Consider the following 24,009-nt stretch of genomic DNA (forward strand, 5'->3'; position numbering starts at 1 on the left):
TGGTGCTGGAGGGGACAGCGGCCCTGAGCCCCCTGTTTGTCCCTTCCCTTTAGGACAATCTCGGGGTGCCCCCTGATCCCCACTGAACGCAGCCTTGTCATCCTGAGCACCATGCATGGAGCGATGTTGTCCGGATCCGTTGCAGGCTTGGCTGAAACAGGCAGATGAGCACTGAGCATCTTTAAATACAATGGACAGATGGAGGCGCGGTGGCTCAAAGGAGCCGAGCTTGACTTTAATTTTCATAGGAGAAACTTCCCAGAGAAGATAGCATCTCTATGGACTCGGTAAACAAGTCGGGATAGTAACTCTGTATAAGTGCTGATGCTGTCCTATAGCGTCTGACCAAAAGGGCTTTCCCCTACTGCACAGAAGGGCCGGCCTGCGCCAGTCCCTCAGTAAGGAAGGTTCTTGGCACAGAAAGGTAGGAACTGCCTGAAACAGGGCAGTCAAACTAGTAAACGTGGAGGAAAGAATCAGGTTATGTCTGCTTCTATGTAGGAAAAGATAATTTTCCTTCGTCTACCTTGGGCTACCTTCAAGATTATTTAACTTGAAAAATTAAACACTGACCTCGTTTCAATGAAAAAAAAAAATCAGTCCTTGATCAAAACCCCTTGGCGCAGTTTAACCTAATTATCTTCTATTACAGAATAAATTGACTTGATATAATGTGATGCATACACGGAGTAGTTATATTCACAGGTCTTAGAATTATGTGCTAAGGGCAAAACATTACTTCTTCGAAGGTGGTGTGAGACAAGCCTCCTGGAGCTTTACTGTATCGAGGGTTACTGAAAACTCAGCGGTGGCTCAGGTAAAGCTTGGCTTGGTCAGCTTTGGGTGAGCTGTGGCGCAACTGATTCCACCGGGGCTCAGGGCCACAGCAGGAAGTGGATGCGGTCAGAATCTTGTAGCACAGACTGGGGAGACTGGGTGGGCGGAGGCTGCTGGACCCAAGTGCTCGTGTGTCTCCCTCTAGCGACCATCGGGCGAAGTTCCTACAGTTACAAAGGCAACTGCCAGTTACTGGTTATAACCACTCTAAAGTAAAAGTCATTAAAGAATCAGGACCTGCTGGCTGGGTGGTGCACCCCTGTAATCCCAGCACTCAGGAAGCTGAGGCAGGAGGAGCGAGGATGAGGCAGGAGGATCGCTGTGAGTTCAAGGCCACTATACAGTGAGATCCTGTGTCACACACACAAAACAGGTTGTTCTTGAAGTTTGACATGTGAAAAGAGATGACACAATCCGATTTCAAAAGGAATAAGGGAAAATGAGTGTCAATCCTTGTAGGATTAGCTCAGCAGAACTAATCAGTGGAAAACACTGCTTTCTTGTTCTCTGAGGCCCCTTGCAGGCATCACTACTTAAGTCTGGACACAGACTGTGGAAAGCTTCCTCACTGTGCAAACCTCACAGAGGGGCTTGAGTACCCTAGACGGTACAGGGGCCGTCACCCAGTCACACGAACTCCAGGCTTCTGAGGCTCTCGCTGCCACAAGCTGAACATTGTTTTCCAGGAAACTTCTGTTTTTAATTAATTTTATTGGTATACTCTTTATATACATAACAATCACATTCATCATGGGGAATTTTTACCTGTATATATCTTGATTTTTCTTTTTTCCTTAAGTAGAGAGTATACTCCAAGTAGCTGGGCATGGTGGCTCATGCCTATAATCCCAGCGCTCAGGAGGCTGAGGCAGGAGGATCCTTTGGAGTTTGAGACCAGCCTGGGCTACAAAATAAGCTCAAAGACTGCCCAAACTGCACACATGAATGAGTAACATGATTATTATCAAGTGTTATGTACTTGATAATATAGATGTTTACAACCGTAGGCACAGGTTTTATTTTAAATTTTTTGCACCAGAATCACAATGATGTGAGTAATGTTTTGTGCTATAACCTTACAATGTCTACATCACTAGGTGATAGACATTTTTCAGCTCTTTTAAAATCTTTTGGCACCACCATCACTAACCAATGGTCCAGCACCTGACTACCTTCTGGCACAGGTAGATGTGTATATATCTTTCTTCCCTAGAGTGACATCTGGGGTAGAAGGAGTAAATTAAGAGTCTGTCTCCTTTCCATAATAAATTATCTGCAGTGAGGTCTAAGCTGAACTCCAAAAGAACATGGGGAAGTCTAAAGAAGCACCTGCAGACTTCTGGGAAGTTCAAGAAGGCTGAATAAAGATTCCTGCCTTCAGGAGCCTGGCCTGGGGCGCTGAGAGCTGAGTCTTGGTTTTTGGTGAAGCAGCCATTTGCCCCACATGGCTCTTACACACTTGAAATGTGCTTAGGATAGACACACACCGTGAGTGTGAAACACAGGCCAGGCTTCCAAGACTTAGCCAACATAAAAGATGATGTAAATTAGAATTTTTTTTTGTGTCAACTTGAGAAGTTTAAGCCTTTAACTGAGAGACTCAGCAGGGGGCCAGGATCCTTACTTTGCAAATATCCTCATCCTGGGCAACAGAAGGGCACAAGAGATTTTGTGAGTGCTTTACCCGTCCAGGAGGGGGATGGAGAGTACAATATAAGGGAAGAAAAGAGGCTTGCTCTTCCCTCTTTTCTCTGGCTGCTGCCGTGAAGTGTTACCCCAGTGCCATGCCACTCTGCCTTGCAGCCAGCTGATTATGGACTGAAACGTCCACAAACTGTAAGCTAAATAAACCTTTCCTTTCTTAATTTTGGGTGTTGGGTATTTTGTCCCAGCAACAAGAGAAAAGTAACCGAGACAGCTGTGCTTTATAGATCCCCTTGGTAGACAACAGAGGTTCCCTTTAGAATGATCAAGTAGGTGTGATGACAGGATCCAAGAAATTACAAAGGAATGTGCCTCATTTTCTAAATAACGAAATGGAAGTTGTGAAGATAAATACCTACAACTAAGACAAAAAGGTTGGTGACATGTCCTTTAGGTCACGGCAAGGGAGTGAAAGCTACCTTAAGATTTTCCAGAGGGTGGTATCTCTTTCTCTTCCTCCCCATTCCCCTACTGGGGATTAAACCCAGGGCTCTGCACATGTTAAACAAGTGCTGCACCCGAGCCCTCGGTGTTTATTCCTCATTACAGGTTCTAGACTTTGTAATGATACATGTTGATTTGTAGTCTTCTTTCTGGTAAGGAGCAAATTTTATATAGTGGAAAAGATAACCCTAGATAGTTTAGTTCTGCATCTCACTCAGCAATTTCATTCTCTTATAAATATCCAAGTTCCACAAATGTTCTTTGAACTGGACATGGCATGGCATCTTACTGGCTGTTTAGTCTGTTTAATGAGTAGAATAAAATATATGACTCGTTCATCTTATGTTTGCCCAAATTAAGACCTCAATTTTTGAACACTATCCCGTAACAGAACACCAGAGTGGTAACAGCTTGGATGATCAGGTAAACTGGTAGCTTAGTCTTTGAGCTCAAGTGTTTGCATACTTAGTAGGTGTTAATTCTTAACCTCCTTAAATGCCCTATTTTTCATTCATAAAAAGTAAATGATGTTACCTATATGCAGAAACGCTACCCAGACTACATATGTTAATAATCAATTATGGCAGACCTAGAAATCAGATTTCTTGGCTCCCAACTCAATACTCCTCTTAACTTCACAAACAGTACTTTAAGGGCTATCAATTTACAAAATAATGCTATACAGAATTAGGGACTCACTTTTAAGCGAATTCAAGTTTTTGTTTTTACCCTCATAACATTATACAAGCTACAGATTTCTAGAGTGCCTCTGTGATAGACAAACCGTGATTACACAGTTTAAAGCCTCATTATTTAATAACTACTGCTCCTGATTAGTAGGCAGAGTATTCATCAGTCATTCATTTAGTGTAAAGCATGGTCCCATTTTAGGCAAATCAGGATTATGTAAATTTTAAATACAGCAGTGTCACAGATACACAGTATTTGAAACAGTGCAGACGTTCAGAAAATTGAAAAGTATATGTGAAGAATTTCATAATTTCAAAGCAGGCAGGCTTTGCAAATTGCAACCACAGCCGCATTTCTTGGCCAGTAAGCTGAAATAAACACCACACGCCATGGAGTCTTCAGGAGCACATGCATCGCGTGTGATGCAGACACTGTTCAGAGAATCCCCGTACCTATTCGGTCTTTAGCTGTGTATGTGCTTGTCCCTTGGCCCACATGGCTAAAAGCATACTTTCCCAGTTTCACCCAGCGTGAAGCTTCAGCGATCTTCAGGGCTTCCCCTTATCCAGGGCCCCAGTAAGGTGTGCAGTTGTCACAGGTGCAGCGTTTGTAAAATTTGCAAATGAAGATGTTTTTTGCTGGAATTTGTGAGGAGTCTGAGTACAGGCCAAAAACCTCTGTGACACTTTTCAGGCCTCATAAAAAGGGAGTCTAGGAGTGGGGAAAGAGACTGGAGGGGAGGAAGGGAAGTGTAAGTAAAAAGTGTCGCAATGGGACATGTATATGTATCAATTCCCTAGAATGAATGCATTTCTTGTTTATCACAAACATACTAAAACAAACAAACAATGAGGCTTCCTAGCCAGCCAGGCGGTGGATATCTGTACTTTTGGTCCAGGTACCTTACTTCAAAGGTTTGTTTAAAAATCTTACCTTTAAAGCCCTATCTTTCCAAATTAGATTCACAAGACAAAATGAATAAAAAAATGTGAGCAACCAGGCATAGACATTATTCACTTCTGAATTTCACATCAATAAATACTGTGCAATCACACACCCATCTGGCCATAAAAGAGATTGCACTAGAATGAAGGCATAAATAAAATGCAAGTATCTGTAATAAAATCCAGCACTTATTCTATCATATAAAACTGGATTTACAATGTAAATGAGATTTGATTGTTGTTATTTTAAAAGTTAAGACTGGAGACATCATTAAATTCTAGCCTATTCCTGGTTTTAGCCCACAGATCTTAGACACTGTTCTGTGTCGATGGCCCTTCTCATTTGTCTTTACCAAAAAATTACAAAAAAAAAAAAAAAATGAAGCAACCAGAAGATGAGTTAAATACAAGCATGCAAATCTTGTCTTGTTATCTTCCAAAGAGCCTAAACTTTCCTTTTGTGGATATCAGTGTTTTTTGTGTGTGCAGCAGAAGGCCATCTTAATCTACAATCTGTAATTTGGAATATATTGTCAAACTAGTAGAATCTTCAGTGTAGACCACAAACACAATCCCCAAGTTTACAATTTTTCAGATTTTACAGTTGTCCTTTAATGCATCAACATAAATTCATTGTTTCAATTCATTAAGAATGCTGCTTAGTTCCATTTTATTTTATTATAGCTTATAGATCAGGTGTCGCTACGCAGTCTGTGCTGGCCTTGAGCTCACTGCATAGCCTAGGCTCATCTTAAACTGTTGTCTGGTTCTCACACTCGGAAACTTCCTGGTTTGGAGTCCATTCTCGTTAGAACTCACCATCTATGCTCTTTGATAATTTTTAACTTCTTTGGATCTCAAGGGGTAGCATTGTTTTAGACTCAGAGTGGCTCCCAATGGCCTTGCCCTCTTTCTACTTTATTGCTACATATCCTTTAGGTAAAGTCTTGAGGAATCTCTCCTAAATGCAAATATATACATACAAAACACACAATGAAGAGAAAAGTAACTAAGACATCAAACAATCATATATTGGTGGAAGGGGAATCCTTGTCATTTTTACATCTATTTTACACAGGGTTTGAGTTAATAATCAGTAGAATGAGGCCTTTGGAGACCAAGTAATACATGGGTGTCTTGGCTCAAAACCAGCTCATAATGTGCCTACAGGTGCACCTTGTCCTGGCGGTGCAATAAATGTACTTAGTTGTACAGTTCACACACTAGTTCACTCTCTCTGAGGTCAAAGATACCATTTCGTCAAGAGGCTCATGCTTCAGTCCATGTGGTCATAGGTCAGCTGGCTCCAAGGCAGGACAGCAGGATGGCACAGAGGCCTGGAGGGAGAACAATGCTCACTTCCTAACAGCCAGGAAGCAGAGTGGAGGGAGGGGAGGAGCCACCCCGTGACCACTGTCTCCTTCTAACAGTGATTCAGTTCTCAGCTCCCATCACCCCATCACCTTGGAAAGCCCCACCTATGGGCACGAGGCTCTGGGAGTGTGCCTAGATATAAACCGCAACATCTGAGTGATGGCTGAAGGTCCCTCTAGAGACCCGGGGGAGTCGCTATTGTATACACTTGTGGTACTGTAAATCCCTTTGCCTATGGTCCCACTTACTTGATTAGTCACTGGACCTGAGTCCAACACCTGGCTCAGGTCGGGAAACTGGGATCATAATCCATTCAAGGATTATTATCCTTGGCCTCCTGATCATCCATCGTATTTCAAGTGTGAGGCTGAGCACAACCCTTGCTGACTGACCTTCTATTTGGTCATATTGAATGGACTGTTTGCTGAACTCACTTTGCATTTTGTCATTTGCTTCTGACAAATCCCAGTGCTAAGTGTTCTGTTGTCTTGGGGTCCCACTTTGAGCACCGGCGCCAGTGAGCTCAGATCTGTAATGGCACCTCCAAGCTTCATTCCCGGCTTACAAGGGAGAAACCGCACTGAGCTTCTCCGCAGTTCCCAAGTCCTCTCTCACAAGCACGTGGCATGCTGTACTGGCATATGGATTACTGTCACAGTATGCTAGGCGTCATGTGTTTTGTCAACAACCAGAGAGCAAAAGCCTTGTCCTATAAACTAGATGGCAAGAGAAGGAAGTTAAAAAAGCCCACTGCAGAGCCACTTTTGGTGCCAAGTATTGCAGGTTGGGCTCCCTGGGAAGCCGGCTCTAACGGGAATTCACGGAGACCAGGGACTGCCAGCAGTGCGAAGAAAGGAAGCGCCCAGGCAGCGGGAGAATATGGCTCTGCAGTCTCAAAGGCAGCCTCAGCTGATCCACTGGGGAACTCTGAAGCTAGGATGGGCTTTCGGATTGTCCCATTGGCTAGGACTAGCTGCAGACAGACTGTAGGCTGCCTCAGAAAGGAAGCATCTGTCCAGTTAAAGGGATTATGAGAATCCTTGACAGGGAGCACTCCCCTGTCAAGGTGAGTGCTGGATCCCTGGCACCAAAGAGGAACCTGAAGTGGCCTGTCTCAGGCCTCTGACAGCACAAGAGTGGTTCTTCATTAAATGTGAGCTGCGGCAACACTGCATCTCTAAATATTGTTATAGTGCCTGGTACCTCAATGCTCAATAATTCATTATATTAGTATTATCAACATATTGGGCAACTGCTATCTTCACCATTTATCTGCCTCTAACTGGAGGCCTATCATGTGTTAGAACCGATGCCATCAAGTTGACTATGGAATAGCTATCTGATCAAGAAACTAATCTGTTTAATTATTTAAGAGCCTTAACTGAGGGGTTAATGAAATGGCATTAGAGAATACCTGATGAACCTAGAAAACCCAGCCTAACAAGGTGACATATGAATACTAAGAGTGCACATTTTCTTGGCGCTAGAAGCAGGAAAAGCAGAGGCAGCTAGAAGAGCTTGGTTTCTGGATCCCTTATCCTCAGAGCTTATCAGTTTACAATACATTTCAACTACCTGCAACAAAACTGTTATTTTTCCACGGCTTAAGCACATCCTCTTCTTCCAGTGCCTTATAAAATTTTATCCCAGTATATCTTCTTTATAACTGATACTTTGCAGCTGAGAGAGAATGCATGAGACAGTGAGACAGTAAGACACACACACACACACACACACACACGCAGGCACAAACGGGGAGATGATATATCCTTGAAGGCCACACTCGATGGCCTACTTTTTCCAATTAGGTCTTCCTTACAAAGTTCCCATCATCTGCCAATATCCCATTAAATTATGAACCCATTAACAGATAAATCCATCAGTGAGGTCAGTGCCCTCATGATTCAAACACTCTCTAAAAGCCTGCCTCTAGATATTGCTACACTGGGGACTAAGCCTTCAACACATATGCCTTTGGGAACATTCCAGATGCGCACCATAACGAAAGTTACACACAAGAATGGGCCACAGTCAGGTCAGTAGCTCTTTAATAAAATGAACAGGTCCCCATTATAACAAGAACTCTTTATTACATGGTTTTGAATACACAGCAGGCCAATCATGTTTCCTGAAATTTAACAGTCACATTCAATAAGAGCTGGTTAATGTTGTCCCTTGACACTGTAATCCTAAAGGACTTCCTTCAAATTCCCTTTACAAAGCCTTGTGCAAGAGTTTAAGCACCAGGAAGACTGTTGCTAGCAGTACTTTTGTTCCCATCATTATCATCCTCTATGTGCCTGGCTCTGTAGACTGGGTGCTACACAGTGCCTTGTGATACAAAGTTTATAAATACATTATACCAATACAAAGTTGAAGCCATTAAAAAGAGCTTAGTAACAACTACCAGGAGATAATTAAATTTGGAGTGTTGATGAACTGGGAGAGATCTGGAAAAAACTCACATTACAGTAGAAGTTTTACTTGGGAAGGAATGACAGGAGAACTCTTTAAAGTGCTACTGAAGGATTTTCTAAGGTGCCCCAACTTTACTTCCTTTCTGCAATTATCTTCAAATACTGCAGAGCATTGTGAGCTGCGTCACTCTGTGCATTGCCACAGGAGATACCCGAGCCGTGACAGACTGTGATAGGACTGGTTGACAGTTCGGCGAGACACTGATACTGCCCATTGGCACTGAGTTCTTCTGTAATGACACATGCAAACGTGGTGATTAATGCCAAGTGTATATAAGGCAGGTCCTTCATAAAAACCATCATTTTCGTCACTTGCTTTCAGCATCAGGGTACACTACTCCACTCACCATCACCTTCAGTGTGCTTATACAAACAAAGCCATTCAACTGCTCAGCTGTACCAGCTCCCTAACACTGAGCTTCACAACCACTTGAGGGGACTTGAAAGAAACACAGGTGTCTAAGTATCACTCAATGGAAATGCAAGAGCTGGGAATGAAGGTGGTTGCTTCCTGCATTTGAAAGAAACTCCCAGGGCTGCTGTAATATGACTAGGCGGACAGTGTTTGCAAATTCCTGAACCACACCAACTTTCTTTAAAGGGAAAGAACTATTTGCTATTGGATCCCATCAAGTATACTTTTTAAACAGGAAATAACCTTGCTGGGGTTTTGGTGCCTGCATGTTCTTAGATCTCAAGTCTGCGCAGAGAGGCTCGAGTTATAGTGGTTTGAAAACAATGTAAAGCTGCGACACAAGTGTTCTTCTCATCAACAAATGAGTCACTCTGCGAAAGGTGATGAAATGACTCAAGGCAAAGAAGTAAAATTTAAGTATGAACTATGACTTTTTAAAATGATCATAATTAAGTATTATTATTTCAGCTAGTCAGGTTAGTAGAAAATAACCAGACACAATGGGGTTATTTAATGAGTGAACAGGCTTTACAGTTCTGACATCTAGGTTCTTTTTAGTTAACTACAGTGGAATTCACATAATACACATTTACAATGTTGCACAACTATGACTTCTGTCTATCTCCAAAATATTCCATCCCTTTGAGAAAACACCCTTTTCCATTAAAGAGTTACTCTTCATCTTTCTGTCTGTCTTTCTTTCTTTTTTTTGAGACAGGGTCTCCCTATGTAGTACAGGCTGGCCTGCCCTAAAATCACTATGTAGCCCAGACTGGCTTCAAACTCACAGCGATCCTTCTGCCTCAGCCTCACAAGAGCTAGGGTTACAGGCGCGTATCACCATCCCTGGCTTCTTCATTTCCTTTTCTCCTTCCTCTGCAACCACCAATCTGTCTTCTGTCTCTGCGGATTAATTAATCTTTTCTAGACATTTCATATAAATGGAAGTCTAATATGTAGTATTTTGAGTTTGGTTTCTTTCACTTAATATGCTCTACAGGGTCATTTGCATTGCAGTAGTACTGTATATATTAGAAGTTTATTCCCTTTATGGCTGAATAGAACTCTATTATACGTTACACATATGCTCTACTGTGTGTGTGTGTGTGTGTGTGTGTGTGTGTGTGTGCACGCACACGCGTGCGCATGTGAATATGTTACTGAGGACTGAACCTAGGGTCTTTGCATTGAGCTGTGTCTCCACCTCTTTTTAAATTGTTTGAGACATGATCCTACTAAGTCATTAAGTTGCTCAGAATGGGCTCAAACTTTTGATCCTCCTGGCTCAGCCTCCCTGAGTGCTGGGAGTACTGCCACTGCCCCTGGCCACCACAATTTGTTTATCTGATGATACTCATTGTTTATGGAACTCTGCACTGTTTCCACCTTCCGGCCCTTGTGAAAAGTGCGGTCATGAGCACACTGGTATTTGTTAAACATGTTTTCTATTCTTTCGGGTATACACCCAGGAATGAAGCTATGAAGTCAAACAGTAATTAACTTCATGAAATGAAAAACCTTTTTTTCTATGGCGACCCACACTTACATCAAATCAGGACAGCATAAGGCTCTACTCTCTCTCCATCTTCATGTACTGTTTTCCATTGTTTTGAGTACAGCCATCCATTGTTTTGAGAACAGCCATCCTAGCAGTATGAAGTGGTACCTTGCTGAGCTGCACTTCCCTATTAATGATGCTGAACATTTTTTCATGCACTTCTTTGAAGGCAGTTGCACAGAAGCTAGTCAAAAGCTAATTCTCTATTATCTTGTTGTTTTTGTTTTGGGACAGAGCCTCACCACGTAGTTTAGCTTGGACTTGAACTCATGTCTGGCCTTGCACTTTCAGCAATCCTCCTGCCTCATCCTCTCAAGTGCTGGGATTACAGGCATATGCCACCATACCCAGCTAGTTCTCGATTTAGAAGAACTAATTAGTTCTTAGAACAGGTAAAAGCATTTAAGCATCATTAATTCGTAATCTAAGAATTCATTTCAGGTTTTTTCTTTTCCCAGACTTTCCTTAGTCCTTATCATGATATAACTCATGCATCTCTGCATCCAAACCCTTAACAAACCAGACACTGATAAATATTTACTGAACAAATGGATTCTGATTAGCTACCTTTCCTGACCATTTATATGCATTGACTTTTAATGTTCTTCATTCTCTGTTCATCAAGACACTGTATTCGACCCATCATTCAATCCCAATATCGCAGTTTCTCAGCCCCTAAACCACCGATGGCGAACCTGTGGCACACTTGCGCAAGTGGGCTGTTTGTATCATTGAACACTCTAAAATGTTTGCCATTTCTGCCCTAAACACGCTACTGTAACTCTGTGCCAGTGCCAGTAACTCTGACACTGAAGGTTCCCATGTCTGACTGAGGTTGGAACAGGGATATGAAATTCCTCACATGACATATAGCCATTAAATCAAAACATCAAACATATTCATGTACATGCACACACACAAATTTAATGAACTTTATAAAGTGAACTCAAAGAAAATCCATTGACAGATGGGAAAATAAATCAATAGATTTTCTTTGAGTTCACTTTATAAAGTTCATTAAATTTGTGTGTGTGCTTGCTGTTACCCACAAGAATGGAACATATCAATTACATACACATCTGTTACTGCTCTGGCAATTATACATAGGTAGCATCCTTGATCAATGAAGTCAAGTATAATAGAAATTTTTGTTTCTCAAACACACTGTAAAAAAGAAATGCACAGTGGGATAAGCCAAACAGGACAAAGTCATACCTATATCCAAGTATGTTATGTTAAAGCCTTGTTCCTTGGCAATTTCACTAAGCAGCTGGATGTAGTCTGTATTTGGAATACTAAGGAGGCTTCTTTTCAGTAAGTTGATCTTTTCACCAGGAGAATTCCTCAAGGAATGCCAAGTGCATCCTAAGGAATGCCCTACTACATTCGTCTGGAAAAAGAGAGGAGGGTTCAGACTCTTAACTAGGATTATGTTCCGACACTAATACCAATATAATTAGAAGTATAAAGTAAGCACTCACATTTACTACTTCATAATGCACATTTAAACGGGTATCATTTGGTTATTTTCCCAATTTAAAGGATAGTGGTAGAAAGCACATGCATCTAAACACCATGAAGTGAAAAACAATAAATACATTGTATTTAAAAATACTTTTGTATAAGAAACACTAGAATTGGACATTATCGAAGCCTTTAATGCATTATTTCACCTTTGGAGGTGACACCTTTGGAGACCTAGGATCAGGGAAAAAAAACTCAAAACCAAGTTTTTGTAGCGTAAAAAGTTCTCTCTCTTGAATTTTCTGATAGTCACATTAAAAGATGCAAATATCTGATAGCACTGTAAACCAACCTGGAACTAACTGAATCTGCCTAGTAGAACAGCTTACAGACTAACACGTAGAACAATTTTCATAACTTTACATTTTTTGTATTCAATACTAATCATTCTAACCTACAGTTGTAAAGCAGAAAATAACAACAAAACTATAAAAAGGTGAAATGCTCGAGTTGGGTTTGAGAGGAACAAGCTGCTCAGGTGAGTCTCATTTCCTTTTCTTTTCATCTTGGGTGTTAGAATACTTTACTTTTCCATTATTAGTTTGTGGTTTCAAATTGCTTTCATACACCATCAATAAATACAGTTACTTTCTTCAGAAAGTAGAGTAACCACCGTTAGTCTTATATCATTAATGAGCATGACACAAGAGAAAGGATTTTCAAAAGATCACTGAGATGATTATGATATAAAATTAAGTACTCGTTAAATTTACTAAATGAAAATTTATTTTCCTTGATTAGAATTTTAATTAATATATTTTGGGGGGGACCAAGAGTAGAGCACATGCTTAGCATGTACAAGGTCCTGGGTTCCATCCCCTAACACCAAAAAAACAAACAAAAATACCACAAAGCCCTCCAAACACGACAACTTATTTACATGGTAAAAAATGATAAAATGATATGTAATATGCACAAGTATTTAATGAAGAGTAAAATCTCTTATTTACTACCAATTTACTGAAAATCTCTATTCTGCTCCCGCACGGTACCTGCTGGTAATATGCCTTTCTATAGATGCTCTATGCATCTTAGCATATGTACATACATAATCTTTTAAAACAAAAACCAAAGTTTATTCTTCTACATCTTGTTCATTTTTCATATGAGCACATATTTGTTTTATCAGTCTCCAACTACAGGTTTTAGATTATTTCTGGCTTGTTGCTTTTACTAATATGCTGAAATAAACAATCCCTGGCACTTGGATGAGTTTCTCTAGAATTATCTCTAGGAGGAGAACTGTCCGGCCAAAGAAGACTTTTCATTTTGTTAAATACTTCCAAACTGAGTTCTGATCCAGTTTACACTCCCTCAACTGTCTTGGCGAGCACTTGTTTTCTTACACCTTCTCAACAGAAGTAGTATTTTGTAGTTTCACCAATCTAAAAGGTTATCTCACATGAAAGAAAACGAGCCCAACACTCTTGTTTTTTCTTTAGTAGTAAACACAGCATCTCCTTCAGCATGCTGTCCTTTTCACTGACGTAGAAGAGCACTGAACAGTTCCTGCATAGCCCTGTATTGAAGAGAATTTCTTCCCACACTGCTTTTATTTGCACACTTTTGATTGCATTTAGTCAAATTTATGAATTTTTTACTTTAAGCTACTCTTTAAGTTATGCTCAAAAAAAAAAAGTTTTCCTCATGCTATGGTTTTAAAAATGAAAGGTCTTCCATGTTTTCTAATACTTTTACAGGATTAATTCTTAAGTTTTTAATCTACGTGCAATTTGTTTTGGTGTAAGAACTAAGATAGTAACCCAAGTACATGTCTTATATACACAGACTGTGTATCACCTGCCTAGGGAGCTCCAAGCCTGGCTGTATCACCGTTTCCACATCATTACTGAATAATCCACCCTGTCATCTGCTGATCTGAAATCTCACCGTTAGGCACATACCATCTTCTATGCATTACACCTGTGCCTGGACTTGTCTTTCTGCCTCCAGTCTCGTGATATGCGTTATTCTTTGGTGGGATAGTACCTACCCATATTTTTCTTTTCCAGTATTCTTCGCTATTTCAAGAATTTATTGTTCCAGATATACTTAGTAAAGTTATTTCAAGGTCCAAAACAAATGCTGAAAAAATCTGAGTGAGACTATTTTACATTTTAAATATTTGTAATACTGAGTCTCCCTATCAAAAATATAGTGTCATATTTATTCAGTTTCTGCCCTCAGTAGATTTAAGATGTATCCTCCCATGGGTCTTCACATATTTAAGTTTATTCCCAGACATGGAATCTCCTTTTGCTACTACTGAAAATGGCTACTTTTATATTCCAGATCTTATTTATAAACAGGAAAACTACTGATTTGTTCTAGTACACATTTTCAGGATAGATTTCTATTTTTCTATTAAGTAGTTAGGATTTTACTAATCAAAGTGAACTGCACATAAAACAAAAAAAATCAAATACTACAAAAATATGAAAGCAACAATTTCCAGCCTCACCTCTCCCCACCAAGAAACAACAGTTTTGTTGTTATTGGTTTTTTGGTATCAGGAATTGAACTCAGGCCCTTGCACTAGACAAGCAGGCGCTTGTGTGGAAACAGTACTTTTTAACTATTTTTGATCATTTTGGCTGCTGACCTTATAACTCTAAATATACGACAAAGCTATTGATTTTGCATATTAATTTCATGATCAGTTACCTTGATGAATTCTGTTTCTAGAACATTTTCTCTAGGGTTTTGGAAGGACACAATTGTATTATTTCAGTTAAAAATCATTTTCTTTTGTTATTTCCAATTCTTATCACCTTCTCTTGTCTAATCATATGGGTTGGTAATTCTAGAACAAGGTCAAATACAAATAGTATTAGTAGGCATCTTTAGTCTTTTTTCTGGTCCCAATAAAAATAAGTGTAATGTTTAAACACGTAACCATGATTTTGATTTCTTTGAAAAAATTCTTTATCAGTAATAATTGCTAAGTTTTAGCAAGTAGCTTCTGGCATTCGCTGAGAGGATTACCTGTTTCTTCTTTGACTCACTAAAATGGTGACAGTAACAAACTAAAGTATCTTTGTATGCATGAAACAAATCCTTATGTATAGTATATTATTTTTTAATGTCACTAAATTAGTGTTCCACTTTAAGCAAGATTGACTCATTTTTTTTTTTTTTTTCTATTGGGGTTTGGTATGGTCAGGTTCCAGAGTGTTACACTGGTTTAGAAGAATAAATTTAGAAGCTTCCCTTAAAAAATAAATCAATATAGCCTGGATGAGTTTAAACAACAAGGGAGATGATCTTGTCCTAAGATTTGACAGAGACCACCTGTACACCTACCTATTTGTGCTTTGTGATCTTGGTGTTTTCTCTTGGTCCAGTTTTTTTTTAAACAGTGTATGTCATGTATTATATCTTTGTTTTCTAAAAAATCCAAAGTTATTTTTTTGTAAATGGTCTCTGATTTTTTTGTCTTACAAAATAAGTCATGACTTTGTCATAAGTTAAGGGCGACAGTTATAGAGAGACCTCTCATTTCCCACCCACATCCCTTTTTATCATGTACCATAAAGCATACCTATTTATATCAGAACCTCAACTTCTACATTATGTGGAGCCTCAGTAACTCCTCTTAGATATACCGTACTTCAGTCTCAGTGTGCCCTGTCCTCTTCCCCACATCTGTGATTATCACATTACTGACGGCGCCACCTTCTGCTGCCAATTAAAAATATTTACTTCCCCCCTTTTTTCTCCCCATATCCAATCATTACCATGTTCCTTTATTCCAGTTTTCTAACTTTTTTGTTTTTCTTTTTTGAGACAGGGTCTCACTTTATAATCCAGGCGGGCCTTGAATGTGGGGCGATCCTTCTGCCCTGGCCCCCTGAGTGCTGGGATTACAGGCGTGCACAATGACCGGCTTCTAAATGATTGTTAAATCTACCCATTCCTCTCCACTTCTGCACCTGGTTTAGGTCACTGTTTCTCATCTGCTTGTCCTCAGGGGATTCCAGCCGGTCTCTCCTCCTCATACGCATTTACTCCTCACAATCCAGCCAAATCGCTTCCTTTCCAACATACAATTTAATCCTGTCCACTCCAGATTAAAGTTCTTTAATGACACTGTAAAGCGCAATCTCCTTACTATAGCAAGGTTGTTGGGATGAGATCCCGTTCTGCCTTCCTGGCCCCAATGTCTGAGACCTCTTCCCCTCTAACCCTGCTCTGGACACACCAAATCATTTGGGTCCTGACTATAAGAAGCTTCAGTCCAGAGACTCTGCTCATGCCCTTCTTCTTCTCTGGGGTTCTTACTCCTCATCATCATCCTACACACTTCAGCTGACACCTTCCTGGACCCATTTTTGAAGGCCCAGGTCTTCTCTCTAATGTGCCCACGTCGCCTTCTGCCCTCTATGAAGAGCAGTCTTAGACTCCTTTCCCATCTCAGTAGGCTACAGACTCCTCGGCAGCAGATGCTGCTCACTCACTGAGTACCATGCCTGGCACGAACCTTGGTACAAGGTATGAGCTCACCAAATGACCAGTGTGGATAATGAATGAATGAAAAAAAGGGGTGGTGGTGGTGAGTTGTCACCTTGAGGGTAAAAATGGCATTAATGGCCTACTATTTTCATTTACTTATTCAGATGCTGGGGATTGAACCCAGGACCTTGTACATGCTAAGCATGTACTCTACTGCTGAGTTACACCCCAACCTGAACTATCATTTTAGATCTCATTCATTTCCTGAATTTACTGTTTCCCAAGCCCTCTTACTTGATCACTCTTATGGCTCTGGCTCACATATAGGAAGCAGCTGTAACTCGGACAGTATATAAATGAACAATAAAGAGATTTTTAAAAACTGCAACTCGTAAGTAGCTGTACAACAAGAAATCAAGGAAAGTTGCCTATAGCATCACATTAACATCATAACTGTCTGATCATTACTCACTAGAGAAATATGGTTCTCTGGAGAAATATTACTAAATTTGGCAAGAAATTTCTCAGCAGCATTTCTCTTGGCTTGTTTTTTTGATGCCCCCTTTCCTATACAAAGAAAAAGAAATGATAGATTTAAAAAATTAGTGTCTATGGAGGTGATCAACTGTGTAAGGCATTGTGTAAAAAGCTTTTGCCTTTTATTTTCTAGTCTGTATCTTTACCAACCTGCTATTTTTGTTGAACTTCATTTACATACTCAGCATAAATATCTACTTCTGTACTTTTGTTTTGTATATTTAAAAACTGAGGCCCAGGGAGACTAAGTAATTTGCTTTACCTCTGAAATCAAGAGCTACTGCAAGAACAGAGGCTGGGGTACCTGCTGGGAGCTTCTGTTCTGGCCCATGTGACCTCTCTAGAGAAAAGTTGCTCAAAAGTAGTATCTTGCTATGGTAAAATCCCATTTGAAGGAACATTAAAAAAAAGACATAAAAAACATGTCAGAGAAGTTAACACAAGAATTCTCTTTAGTACTTCTTTAACCATTTTTCCTCATAGTTTGCCTCTTAAAATACTGGAATTATAATTCTAAGACAATTACTATTCTATTCTCATTGCAATTGTTGCCATATAATCTCCTCTTAATCACTTCATTTTCAAATGGAGTCCTCCTCAACTCCTATTTACTAAACTATCTGTTGAAACTCCAAGAGATTTACTATTGCTTTTTCTCCAAATGAGTGGTATTTTAAAAGCCACTGGTATAACAGTAAGATTGTTAAGGTACGTAGCCATAATTTGACATTTTACCAGCAATCTACAATTTTTAAAGGCACAAAATTAAGACATATAAGTATTATTAAGCCAAATATTTATACTTAAGTTCAACCTTGCAAAGTTAGAAACAGTAGAAAAGGAGTATATCAATTTCCCCTCAGAAATGTTTGGAAAGGTATCAGAGTCTACAGCCATACCGCCCCGAATGCACCTGCTCTTGTCTGAAAAGATCTTACAAAAGTCATTTCTAAAGTCATTTGTCATCTGAAAATAATGCAAATGTTTTTAATTGTAAGAAGCAATAAGTACCAGTTTCCATAAATGACTCTAGCCTGCAGATGGTTGTGTATTCTCTCTTATGAGCTGGTCCTCCCTCCTGGGAAAGGGTATACTCTGGAAGTCTCCATCCATGATGAATAGCAAGTTCCTACAAAATTGAGATGAGGCTTTAATAAGTGACTTTAACAATGTAATGGCTCAATCACCTAGATGACATTCCTTCTTGACTTTGATTCCATTTTTAGTCCTATGTTTAAGAATGAAGGATTCTACAATAGAAAAGTTAGGGTGGATTCTGTATTGCCCATAGATATTATCGTTTTTCTATATCTTTATATCACAATGCCAAAACTGAAGCAGTGCTGCGTTATGAATGACATTCTTCCATTAAGCCAGAGTGAACTGGTATCTGAGTTCAATGGGAAAACGGGCCATCAATAGCTCTTGCTTACACCAGAAGAGACAATGCCTTCAATTCCAGATGGGAAGCACAGACAGCAAACAAAGAGACTTGGATAGGGTTACACACAGAGGTGAGGAAAACTATAGAAAAGCTCACAGAGCAGGAAGGACTGGCTGGGTAATCAGGAGAGGACTGGTCCAACAGAGCACAAAGGGAATCTGCAAGAAGAGATGCTGCGTGCAGGAATTCAAAGCTGAATACATATGTGTGTGTATATACACACATGCATATGTATGTTTGCTGTTTTCTGATAGAAATGGACTACTTCTCTGTTCTTGCGTTGTGTTACTCAATTTAGGCTCTTTATAGTCTTCTGTTTCAACAAGTAGAAAAAGGTTAAAGGCTTGTCACATGAGTGGCAAGAAACACTCTTAAGGTATAAAACACTACCCAGGTGTACCAAGGTCCGGCTCATTTCAAATGGGAGTTCCACAAACTAAATGCAGATACTATGTATGGAAGAAAATCCAAAAGATAAATAAACAGAAAACAAGTTAGTTCTGTAAATTCTAATGACCCTAATTTGGAAAACAAAGGATTTCACCTTATCTTTAAAATATTAATGGCTATCGCTCAGTGGCACAGTGCCTGCCTGTCAGGTACAAGGTTGTGAGTTTGATCCAGGCATCAAAAAAAACAAAGAGAAAGAGAGAGAGAGAAAGAAAAATATTAATGGCTTGTCTTAGTTGCTATATTATTTTTATGTCTTTTTAACAGTGGACAAAATGTTAAGTGTGGAAACACTGTTCAACTTACCTGTAATGAACCAATAGGATTAAGCTGGTTCTTTGGTTGTTTAGAAGGATCAGGCATTAAAGGGTCAGGAACTGCAAAGCTAAACATTTTTTTAAAACGTTATTACATGAAATAACTTCCCCAAATTACTGTAGACTTACTCGTTTATACTAAACTCTGATCATTCTTTCCATAAATAATCCCTTTTTTCCCAACTACTTCTAGTTGAAAATAGATTCCCTGGAAATCAGGGAATCTGATTTATCTGTCATCCAAAGTGTACCTCAAAAGTCACTTCCTCCAAGAAGCCCCCCCCTTCACTCCACTGAACCATTATAACATTTGGTTTGACTCCGAAAGGAAACTGACCATAAATTCTCCCTAACTGCTCTGTTAATTAGAATTCTCGATGGCAGCAGTATTATGGTAGCTCTCTATTACTTATTTACATTACCTTTGCAGTGTATTGATCATACCAAGTACTTAATAAAAATCTACTTAAAGTACACTACTATTATAACTGCATAAAAGGAAGACTACTAACCAGGAAATTTAGCCTGTCAACGTGGACAACACAATCACAAATATTTTTTTCATTCAGATAACTATGGAAGGCAGATTTATCTTTTCTATCATCTGCTCAAGGCTGGGATCATCCTGTAAGATTTGTATGAATGCTTCATGAAGTAGATAGCCAATATGAATCTGGTTTCAGCAAATGGGGCAAGAGAACAAAATCTTTTAGGTTGTTTGAAATTACTAGTCATTGGGAGACCAATGCCAAATGCAGAATGGGCAGTAAGCCAAGGTTACACTACCACCTAGGAAAGTGAAGAGACATCTCTTTCGTAACAAGTGAGTTCCAGCTATCACCACTTTAGTAAGTTTCTTTTCCATGGGCAAGAATTCAAGGCCGATGAGATATGAGTGTTCACTTACAATGCTACCTGCCAAAGCTACCCAAGTAATTGTGATGGAGAAGTGAGAAAGTCTCTGAATTAAATCAGGCCACATTAGGCCTGATTACAGCTTAGTAATTCCTACCTTATCCATAAAGAAGCACAAATATATAGTAACGTTTGTTAGCCTTTTTTTAACAGAAGTGCAGTGTCCACGTGAAGAAAGGACATTCTACACACTCATTTCTACAAAACTGCTTGACACTTTGGGTTACCTTTGGGCCTCACAAAAATGGCATGGCCATCATCACAGAGCTGTAACTCGAAAACTACTATGCCGTTTAACACCCTAAAAGCTAGCAGAAGTCAATTCAAATTTGTGACCCCAGAAAACAAGAATCATCTGTGAGGTCCAAGGCTTGTCTGAGACAAGTACTTACCTAGATGGCTGCTATGTTACTAGTTATTTCTAAACTACCCCCAAAGACTTAGAATGAATTAAAAGTGAGAGGAATACTGAATGAGAACATAAATATGCTCTTAATCCAAAAGTACAGCTATGGATGACTAAAAATTGCATCCTAAATTTTTTTGCTAGACAACACTCTAGTTTTCTCTCCACTGTACCCCATTAGAGACAGAAAGAGAAAAAAAAAGGCCTCGTTCATGATTGCCTGCATCTAATAGCTATCTGATGAATTTAAATGAATAAAGTCTAATGGATGACAGACTGTCAGAGAAAAAGAATTTTAGAGCTATGATGCTAGCAACTGTTCACTCTGTTGTAATTTTTAATCTTACCTCAGCCATGATAATTTTAAGCTGCAAAATACAAAGAAATTCAGCTCACCAAATACTTGCATTGGCTTTCAAAATGTTTATGGCAGCCTCTGCAGCTCTGTGTTTGGCCAGCTTCTTACTTGTACCTTCACCTACATTAGGATTTGAAAAGAAAGTCGTTACCTTCTGTGAAAATAAGTGGCACAGATGTTGTCAAAATATGAAATAAAGTCAGTAAAGGTTTTATATACATATGTAATAAAAGCAAATACTACATGCAGTTGTACAGTACACTGTAACAAAACATTCATCATGTAGAGTTAATACATTAAAACCACAGTTTAAAAAGTTTTGGTTTAAAGTCTATGTATACCTATATAAAAACCCTTTCTGCAAGATTTGTAACTATACTGTGTATGTCTATAATATAAAATGGTCATAAAATAACTCAGGCCACATGTCCTGAAGAAATGTACCTTAGCATTTTATTCCCTTATTCTGAGACAAGAAAGAAACTCTTCCACAGCAAAACATTTCCTTTAAATAAGCCACTTATGGCAGAATTGCTGTATAGCAAATTTTGCAAAAGTTTATTCTGCCAGCTGGATTGTATTCTGGATCAAACACTATGCCAGGTAAGCAGTTATGACTACATGTTGAGCATAGTGGGAGAGTCAGAAGGCAAGAGCTTACATGTTTTCTATACAGTCTGTGTTCCTCACTTGGTTAGACAGGAGGCGGTGGAGGGAAAGACTAAATTTCAGTAAATTTGGTCTAAATTTCAGTAAACAGTCACCTATGGTCAATGGTAAGTTGAATCCTTTTTCCTACTGAGTTCAAACCTTCGAACTCGAAAGTTTCAAGTGTGGCCCTAAGTGTCAGTGGACACACAAGTCATAATCTTTTATCTACTAAACAGATATTAAGGATATACTATAGAAGAAAACACAGCCCCTGCCCTCAGGGGCTGACAGCCTAGTGTGGGATTCTGTCTGGACCGAGTATCTGAAATACAGATACAAGCCTATGGAGTCTGCCCCAAACCAGCAGCTCTCCAGCTCCTGGTGCACATTCAGAAAGGATTCATGTAGGAAGAGATAACTAAAAGGACTCTTGAAAGACTAGTAAAAGCTAGTAAAGTGGAGAGATGAGGATTAGGAACAGCATTCTAGGTAGAGAAAAAAACACCACAAAGGCTCAAAGGCCACACCAACTATTAGTGCTTTCAAGGTCCCAAGTACTGAGTATGGCTAAATTGTAAACTGTGATAAAAAACCGGCAAGATGGGTGTTAGAGGAAGAAGCCAAAGAAAGGTATTATAAATCTGTGCTTTTCAAACCTTACTGTACATAGGAATTGTGGGGCAGTTTTGTTAAAACCTATTTGAATTTCATAGATCTGCATGGGCCTGATATTCTATATTTCAATCGAGCACCCAAATGGTTGCCCACTGGGCCAACTAACGTATGTTTTAAGCAAGATTGTAAGCCATATTTAAAATTTTGTATTTGATCATAGGGTGAGGGGGAAACCACTGAGTGTATTTTAAGAAGAGGAAAACAAATTCAAATGCGAGAACGAATATTTTCTCTATAGTCCAGTGCTGACCTGGGACTCAGTATGTAGTTCAGGATAGCCATGAGTTCATTATTCTCCTGCCTCAGCCTCCCCAACCCTGGGACTATAACCCAGCTTTGGAAAGAAAAACAAAACGAACCATCTTATACAAAATACCTGTAGAGTTTCAGGAGCTGAAAGCTACTATGCAGTACAATGTATGGGAGCGTGCCGACTTTTCTCATCTTTCATGGTACAATAAACGCAAAGTTCTGAATGTGTCCATAAAGAAAAGGACAAAACTCAGAAAAGTCTGGTATCATTCCTCCAGGAATGTGCTGTAATCTATGGATAAACCATGATAGCAGCACCTACTGACTCAACTCGACTCCCAGGACCTCTCCTGTTCCCAAGTCTGAGAGGAAATTTAGGAGGATCCTAGGGTACAAGAAGCCTTGCTGGATTACTGGGTAACATTTTGGTTTCTGAGCATCCATGTATCTGAAGAAGAGAAAATTAGGGAGGGAAGTGGATGAAGTTGCAAAGTCCTAATGACATATATAATATGAGAGGTTTTGGTTTCAGAGCTGCTTCACCCTAGCTGGCAAGAAGTACTTTTCCGAACTGAAAATCAACACCACGTTGGAACCCGCAAGCCGCAGGGTCACAGGGGTTAACTGTGTATACAGACCTGTGCAGGTTATGTCACCAACGGTTACTCTGAAGGTGAAAGTGGGCACATGTATTTGCACATCAGATCTTTCACATTCATAAACCGGGATGTTCTTGGTCTTCATGCCGTATTCGTGTAATACCTGAATCGGTGTTTTTCCTGGCTTAGCTGTTATCATCTTCCCCAAACTGCAAAAACCAGAAGATGGGCTTTGCATGGCAAAGACAGAGACTCAGAGGCGTACACTGGTCAGCCTGACGGCCACCAAGGCCACCCGTGGTGAGCGGAGCTGCGCCCTGGCTCCTCCGCGGCCGGCGCCACAGCAGCAGAGGCCCGGGCGCACCGGTCTCGCTGAGCGCGGTGACAGAGGCTTCGGGGGAGCTCCAACAGGGGCTTCTGTGGGGACCAGGTTGGGCAAGAGCGCAGCACGCCCCCATCAGGCCCAGGACCCTGTCCCGGCGCAGGGGCGCCCTCCGCGTCGCCCCAGCTACAGAGGGGCGGGGCCGAGCGCCGCAGCCACGGGCGTGGGGCGCAGAGAAGGGGCTTTACCCGGCATGCCGCGCGCGAGCCGGCTCCCGCCCCCGCCACCGCCGCCAACGTTCTCGGCCCCGGGCCGCGGCGGCCCGGGCGCTGCTGACCTGAAGGTCTCGTTGTCCTCGCGCACCAGCGGCGGCGCCTCGGCGCGGTGTCTGCTCTGGGACATGGCTAGCAGGGCCGGGGAGCAGCGCCAGGAAGAGCGGTGCGGGGGCTGTTGCTCCCCGTGTCGGCCAGCCCCAGAGGAGAGCTCTCCGGCACGGCCGCCTTTCCCGGCTCTCCAGCGCCCCGCGGCTTGCGTCCCTCTAGTGAAGGGGACCGGCGGGGCGGGAGGGGAGCGAGAGGCGGAGCCTCGGTGCGACGGTGCCGGCCACCCCCTTAACCCGCGCCCGCGCTCCCACCCCGGCTCCCGCTCCGGCTCCAGCCCGGGC

The 24,009-nt window shown here is 40.8% G+C and overlaps 1 protein-coding gene across 2 annotated transcripts; it reads right to left on the reverse strand.

Moving 5' to 3' along the window:
• Nucleotides 1-8,024: 8,024 nt before the first annotated feature.
• Nucleotides 8,025-23,861, reverse strand: Prkra (protein activator of interferon induced protein kinase EIF2AK2). 2 transcript variants are annotated; one of them, XM_003478524.5, is made up of 8 exons: nucleotides 23,683-23,861; nucleotides 23,063-23,232; nucleotides 20,885-20,966; nucleotides 19,157-19,235; nucleotides 17,968-18,085; nucleotides 16,892-16,986; nucleotides 11,659-11,833; nucleotides 8,025-8,700 (listed from the first exon to the last, which is right to left on the reverse strand). In XM_003478524.5, the coding sequence occupies exons 1-8, from the start codon at nucleotides 23,745-23,747 to the stop codon at nucleotides 8,543-8,545; spliced, it is 942 nt and encodes a 313-aa protein (XP_003478572.1). In that variant the 5' UTR covers nucleotides 23,748-23,861; the 3' UTR covers nucleotides 8,025-8,542. The 2 variants fall into 2 exon arrangements, 1 of the variants encoding a protein (XP_003478572.1); XR_010050902.1 differs by lacking the exon at nucleotides 8,025-8,700 and adding an exon at nucleotides 14,632-15,354.
• Between the last annotated feature and the right edge of the window lie 148 nt (nucleotides 23,862-24,009).

The sequence above is a fragment of the Cavia porcellus genome, unplaced genomic scaffold, assembly GCF_034190915.1.
Source record: "Cavia porcellus strain 051 isolate PalLab524CR breed Dunkin Hartley unplaced genomic scaffold, mCavPor4.1 scaffold_12, whole genome shotgun sequence".
NCBI classification, from domain to species: Eukaryota; Metazoa; Chordata; class Mammalia; order Rodentia; family Caviidae; genus Cavia; species Cavia porcellus.